Source organism: Amborella trichopoda, chromosome 5, assembly GCF_054954075.1.
Source record: "Amborella trichopoda isolate Santa Cruz 75 chromosome 5, AtrichopodaSantaCruz75HAP2 v2.0, whole genome shotgun sequence".
NCBI classification, from domain to species: domain Eukaryota; kingdom Viridiplantae; phylum Streptophyta; class Magnoliopsida; order Amborellales; family Amborellaceae; genus Amborella; species Amborella trichopoda.
The window spans coordinates 38,901,801-38,908,901 of record NC_142340.1 but is presented as its reverse complement, the minus strand read 5'-3'; the positions used below and the strand labels follow the sequence as shown (position 1 = coordinate 38,908,901).

Below are 7,101 nucleotides of genomic sequence, written 5' to 3'. Positions count from 1 at the left end.
CCATTGACTTGATCTCCCTTTTTATTTGAGTACACATACGTACTTTAAAATCTTTTGGTTTCTTCTTGTTCACTGATCATTCTACATCATTGCCATTGACTTGATCTCCCTTTTTATTTGAGTACACATACGTACTTTAAAAATCTGTATGGGTTCAAGCAACTAAGATCTAATTGATTGTTTTGGTTACTCATCATGAAATAAAGATGTGTAAACAATGTTAGATTTCGTTCTCTTTATAATATATAGCCATGTTGCTCACCCTGTTTTTCATGGCATGAAAAATTTGACACCCTGTACCTGTGTCTAACACTGACACAGCTATCCAAATTCCATGCAATATAGATCTTGGGGATTCTTTAAAAATAGGCAGAGTGAACAGGTCTGCAATTTTGTAAAGCGAAAATGATCCACAAAGCGAGTCGCAAGAAACACACACTAATATTTTTTGGGAGAAAGCCAACTAGATGAGCCATGAAATGAGGAAGAAAAAGAAGACATCAAACTCCAAGAAGAAACAGAAACACTGACAAACAAATCCACCTGAAAAACACAAGAACCAAAGGAAAGCTTGAGCAAAACCAAAGAAAAGAGTCAAGATTGGATTGCTTTGGACAATCAAAAGACGACAAATAAACAGCTGCCGGATGTGAATATCCCGACCAACGCCAAAGCTGTTTTCCCACTACCAAAAGAGACAAAAGTCCCAAACACAGATCCATTGACTCCATTGGCAGATAACCAAAATTCAGATCCATCTATTTGCCAACCCAAAAATTCATTCAAAAGCCTCTCTCACAAGATACCCAAAATACAGCCTAGATTCTGCCCACCTCATGAAAGTTTCAAATGATGCGGACCACATGCCCACTTTAAATTCACTTACACAGGATGAATTCGCAACATTATGCTATCCCTCCCTGGAATAGGAAGACGAAGCAGCGCAACATTGTGCTATCCCTCCCTGGAATAGAAAGACGAAGCAGCGCAACATTGTGCTATCCCTCCCTGGAATAGGAAGACGAAGCAGCGCAACATTGTGCTATCCCTCCCTGGAATAGGAAGCTCTTAGAACCAGAACGGTGTGCTTCCCAACTATAAACCATGAAAACTTTAGAACGACAGCAGGATGCTACACCACCAAATAGTATGATAAAAGAGATTTTGGAGAAACCAAAAAAGGTGAGACAACTGAAAGAAGCCCTCAAATCACTTCTCCTCAATCAAATCACTAAAACTCAAAAAGGAAAACTGGATTTACCATGTACATAACAGATTATACAAAAAAAATAGTATTTTTCTAACATAACACATCCATTATACCCCCATTAGAACTACTGCCATGGGCCTCATTGTAAACTTTATTTATAAAAGAATTGCAACTCAGGCTTCCAAGCCAGAAAAGAAGGTTATTCTTTCACTTTGCATTTTTATCTGAACGTTAGATTTCTAGACAAGCCACTTTGCATGTGCCCAGAGACTTTGACTGCTCGGAATCATCAGAAAGAAAATAATTTTTCTTACAGCCAAAATAATGTGGTCTTCGTGCATAGATAACAACACAATAAAGAGGAAACAAGTTAAAATCAAGGAGGGAGGACTGAGCAGGGAGAACACAAGCAGGCTGAATGGTTATAGATTCTTGGTGAAACTGTTCCGAGGTATCTTGGGGGATGCATTTACTGAAGAGGGGGTGTCTCACTGGCTGACGGTCTCATTTCCAATGTGACACTTCCTGAAGGAGGATATCTATGTGTCATGTAGTTTGGAATACAAGAAACAAGAATAACTTCAAAAGCACCTTACATCCCTTAAAACGCACAAGCATGCATCTAGAATTTGTATTTTATGTAAGCCTTAGCCTCAAAGAGTTCTTGGGCTTCAAAACCAATGGCCTGGTTCATGACTGCAAGCCAAAAGTCCCATATGAAATATCATCACTCCAATTTTGTTGCCATCCGATTTCAATCATAGCTTCAGCAATATACATAACTGCTCTCCCTTACACTATCTCGACTATGCATACCTTCAATACAATATTTGGCTACTCAAGAATTGGACTTGCCCAAGTGACCTACCAGAGAAGAAACCGCCCCAAACTCGGGGTTATATAACTCTAATAAAAATTACTATGTTTCTTTGATTAATAAATTATAATTTACTTATATTTGATTTGTTTATATTTTATGGCTTTTTATAATGTAATATTTTTCTAATAATTTCTCTTTTTCCGAAAGAATGATTTTTTTATCCATTTTCCTTTATTTATTTATTTTGGAAAACTTTTTTCTCAACTTTTATATGCTTCTTCTGTAGTTTTCCATTTTATCGAACTTTTTATAATTTTTTCTCTTTTTATGGGTTTTCTCGGTCATTAGGGTGCTCAGTACAGACACAGACTCATCTGAGAAACTCAGCCAGGCCAGGGGTGAAGTTCGCAGCCAACTGTAGTTTGAAAATGCAGGTTGAATACTCAGGTCCCCACTTCCTCAGCATAGCATCCATTATCTACGGACACAAATATTTTTCTGTACATTTTTTTTAATGATTTTAAGCTTTTCATACATCATTCCTTTTTTTGATATATTTAAAATAATTTCGTCAAATAAGTGTTTGTCATGCCAAGTCAACTACGTGGCCAAGCAAAAAAAAAAAATCCACACTTCTGAAACTTGAGCTCATTTATAGACATACATGGTATGAAAGGAATTTGATGGCAGTCATAAACATAGATTTGATGCGATAGAGTCCTTTGCAACATATTAAATGGCTCTAAGAAAAAATACACTCATGAGTCAAAGTTCATAAAATCGAGACAAAAAGAAATTCACATCATGCATCAATAGAACTTGATTGTGACAGTGTCGAACATGACCCTACACATCACATCCTAAATGCTTTGCATAAACTTATGCCATAAACCATTTCAGTGCCAATATATCTATATCCATGTTTATACTTTCCACATAGTGCAACTCTGCTGTGAATAGCTAAAATTATCAGTTCCAAACGAACCTGTTTCTTCAGATGTCAATTTATATGACATTCATTTCATGCTCAACCGAAATTGTGCTGTGGAACAAGCATATCCATGTTCATGAGGAAGAAGAACACCCATATATAATTTATTATTACAGATGCAAAAGAAAAAACACAAAAAAAGACTTCTTCTAGAGCTACAGAACCAACATCCTAATGTGACTATACTTGGAACTGATATCCAGTTTGAACTCCTCAAATTCCAAATTGATAGATAAATTAGATAGCAAATTAAAAACAAAGATAACAAATAGAAAATGCACACCTCAAGCACTCAAAGAAAATCCTGGCCGCATCCAGAAATTGCCCAAAAGCAGTACAAGAAAATCCCATGTAACTATAAGTTCAAATTACAAGCCTAAATCTCAAAGCCCCATTTGTCATATTCCGGACTTACTGAAAATCCCAAGATTCAAACAGCGATGGAGACACAACAACTGCAACAAGAGACAGAAATCCAAAACAATACAGATTGAGAGAGATGGATAAATATAAATAAATAAATATATATATATATATATATATATATATATATATATATATATATATAAAGGGCCGTAACTCGGTGCTGGTCCCGCCTATGCAGTGTCCCGGGAGAGGGGAGCTGGAAACGGTCCTATCCTTTGGCTTTTTATGCACAAAGTGGTCGCTCTCAGGACTTGAACCCTAAATATATATATATATATATATATATATATAGAGAGAGAGAGAGAGAGAGAAAGAGAGAGGTCAGTGCATCATGCTAGACTTACAGCTCTCGTGATAAGAAGCACTACTTCTCAAACAAGCGCAAGCTTCTTCCTCAGCACGTCCATAACTGATCCAAAATCTGCCTTCACATTCACAGGTGGGTTGGCGAACTTACAAGTCATCCCATCAATCTCCTTCGAATGGTATTCAGTCTTCGCCTGTGTAAATTTCAATCCATGCGCTGTACTAACCACCACCGTCCTATCAGTTGGCTTGATCACCCCACTCTTCCTAAGCTTAGCCAAAGCAGCCAAAGCCACACCAGTATGAGGACAAATGAACATCCCCGTTAGGTCAGCCTCTGCCATAGCATCCATTAACTCCTCCTCAGTGGCTTCTTCGACAATCCCATTTGAATTTTGCAATGCATAAACAGCTCGATCGATCGAAACAGGATCACCAATTTGAATTGCCGACGCAAATGTGGTGTTGGCCCTAATGGGGGAGAAATTTTCCCACCCATTCTTGTAATAAAGATATAGAGGATTTGCATTTGCAGCTTGTGCGCACACAAGTCGTGGGATTGAGTCCACTAAGCCGAGTTCCTTACACATATGAAACCCCTTATAAAAGGCATAGATATTGCCCAAGTTTCCACCAGGTACAATGACCCAATCGGGTACCTCCCAATCAAATTGTTGAAGAATTTCAATGGCAGCCGTCTTTTGGCCCTCGAGCCTAAGACTATTTAAAGAATTCGCAAGATAGATAGGGAGCTCAGCTGTTACCTCACGTATAAGTCTCATACACCCATCAAAATCAGTATCAAGACTCAAAACAAAGGCACCATTAGCTATAGGTTGAACGAGTTGAGCAATTGTTATTCGATCAGCAGGCAAAAACACTATTGCAGGGATACCTGCTGCTGCACAATAGGCTGATAAGGCAGCAGAAGTGTCCCCAGTTGATGCGCATCCAACCCCGATGATTGGGCGGTTAAGCTTCCGAAGCCTATTCACTTGGCTAATAAGAACAGTCATACCAAGGTCCTTGAAAGAACCAGTATGGCTTATGCCACAGTGTTTTACCCATAAATCATTCATCGAGAGAACCTCTTTACCAAACCGCTCAGCCCAAAAGAGATTTGAATTACCTTCAAAGAGGGAGACTATGTGGTCTGAATCAATTTCAGGGAGAACCCATTCTTTCTTTGACCACACACCTGAGCCATAAGGCCATGTGGTCTTGCCCACTCGAGAGTCGAAGAGGCTTTTCCAATAGGGTGCATCAAACTTTTTCAAAGCTGAGAGATCGTGCTCTACATCGAGGAGGGAGCCTGATCGACTTCGATACACAACCTCATCAAGAGAGTACACTTCAGTTGAGCTTGGGGGTGCATTGAAGGGCACATATTTGGCCGAGAAGCCATGGCAAGAAGTGCCTAAGCTTGTAGCATGGCGTCGAGCTTCTTCTCTTATGTTCTCTTCCGCTGGTCTCCTCTGCTTAGTTGCAGGGGCCTCATTGGAATTGCAGCGAACAGAGAGGGAACGGGACTGAATCGACAAAATTGGGGAGTTGGATTTTTTGTGGGGTGAAGTGAAGAGGAAATTTTGGAAGAGGGGGATCGCTGCCATGGCAAAATTGCTTATTTTCTCTCACTAACCCTCTTTTTATCTCTCCTTCCTCCCTCTTCCCTTCCTGCTTTTTCTTGGGCTTCTCTCTGCAAGGAAACTCAAAAGAGCTTAATTAAAACAGAGCGGTGCTAAAATTGGAGAGAGCTTGATTATTTAAAGAGAGTGGTGGTAAGTGGGTGCAATCAGGTTCTGATCCCTATGACAATGGTTTTGCAAGGACCCCACTGTGACGCTAGGGGCCGAATTCAACACATCGAAAAGACCCCAATAATTTCCAGACCAACCTTCCAGATTAGAGAGAGAGAGAGCTACAGATTCAGAGACAGAGAGAGCTACAGTTTTAGAGAGAGAGAGAGAGAGAGGGGTTGAAAGCAGAAAGCTACAGTTTTGGAAGCACATGTTAAATGAGTACAGAAGGTGAGAACCCTTGCAGGTTGTAATGGCAACAAATAAAATGGAGAGAGAATCAAAATGGGGCCTTTGGGCCCAAAATTAACACAAAGATAAAGACCCAATCAGTTGAGAAAAGCTGAAACCAGACGAAGGGGGAAATGGGAAAGGAGGGGAAAAGGAGGAAGAACAAGAAGAGGGGACTCACGTTCTGATGGAGGTTGAAGAGACGAGGGACACAGAGAAATGGGATTCTAGGCCTTAGTCTCCCATCTTCTAGGTTTTGGATGATTGTGAAAATGCCGCTGATTCTACAAACAATTTCAAAATTGCCACTTATGGAAATGCTACTTCCCCTGAAAATCCTCTTCCGACCCTTTCAAATTTTCCCTCGAAAGCCCATCCTCTGCCTCTGCACCCTGTGAAAACCCTCTTCTGTCTACCCTTTCCAAATCTCCTCAGTATTCTCTCTCTCTCTCTCTCAATCTGCAAAATTCTGGTAAAAAACAGTAGAAAACCTCAATTTCTTCAAAATAACTCAGTCTAGAAACTTCATGGATCGAAATGGGGACAATCCTGAAATGAGGTCGACAAATTCCATTGTTTTTGTTTTGGGGTTACGGAACCCCGATTGTTAACATCCTTGAAGTCAAGTATCTCACCAGAAAACCCTAATTTCCTGCAACATTCAAGACAGAAGATGATTTATTAGAAATGTAAGACATTTTATACCAAATGTATTGAGATAAAATTCTATAAAATTCCTGAATGGCCCAAAAAAAATTGCTACCACTTTTTTCATTTACTACAGTATCTATTAATACATCTAATTTTCTAAGCCTGAGAAAAAAGAAATACATGTAATAAGCATAAGAAAAGACTTGTAGAGTATGTGTCCGTCATGTACACTCTCGATCATAATTTGTGTTCTTTCACACCTAAATTTGACCACCCCAAAATTGACGTTTATCTATTTAATTATCACTAAAATGATCGATAATATATCTTAATAAGTGGGAATGGGTTTTGGTAATTATACTTCTAAATAGTGGACTTTCTTGTTATGAGTACTTTCTATCAAAAGTAAATAGTCTCATTTTATATTTGTACATATTATATTATTCTATATATCTCATATTATTTTATATTAAATCTCAAATTTATATGAAACCTATAAATTGGTAGTACATATTTGATATTAATATTATATTTGGAGCTAAAAATAATAATTTACAAGAAAGATTATAACTAAAAAATTAGTTATTGGATAAGAACCATAAATTTCGTTATATATGTACTCAAATTGTAATTAATATTTTAATTAACTATATTTTATTATGTTCTAAAT

At 38.3% G+C, this 7,101-nt stretch overlaps 1 protein-coding gene across 1 annotated transcript; it reads right to left on the bottom strand.

The window, feature by feature from the left end:
• Positions 1-3,018: 3,018 nt before the first annotated feature.
• On the bottom strand, positions 3,019-6,672 carry LOC18432999 (threonine synthase, chloroplastic). Its single transcript, XM_006843097.4, has 4 exons — positions 6,612-6,672; positions 5,962-6,432; positions 3,792-5,449; positions 3,019-3,476 (listed from the first exon to the last, which is right to left on the bottom strand). The coding sequence occupies exon 3, from the start codon at positions 5,361-5,363 to the stop codon at positions 3,819-3,821; it is 1,545 nt and encodes a 514-aa protein (XP_006843160.1). The 5' UTR covers positions 5,364-5,449; positions 5,962-6,432; positions 6,612-6,672; the 3' UTR covers positions 3,019-3,476; positions 3,792-3,818.
• Between the last annotated feature and the right edge of the window lie 429 nt (positions 6,673-7,101).

What these genes read in the sequence shown, in the direction of transcription:
- LOC18432999 (XM_006843097.4), bottom strand. Translation starts at nt 5,363, where the DNA reads ATGGCAGCGATCCCCCTCTTCCAAAATTTCCTCTTCACTTCACCCCAC.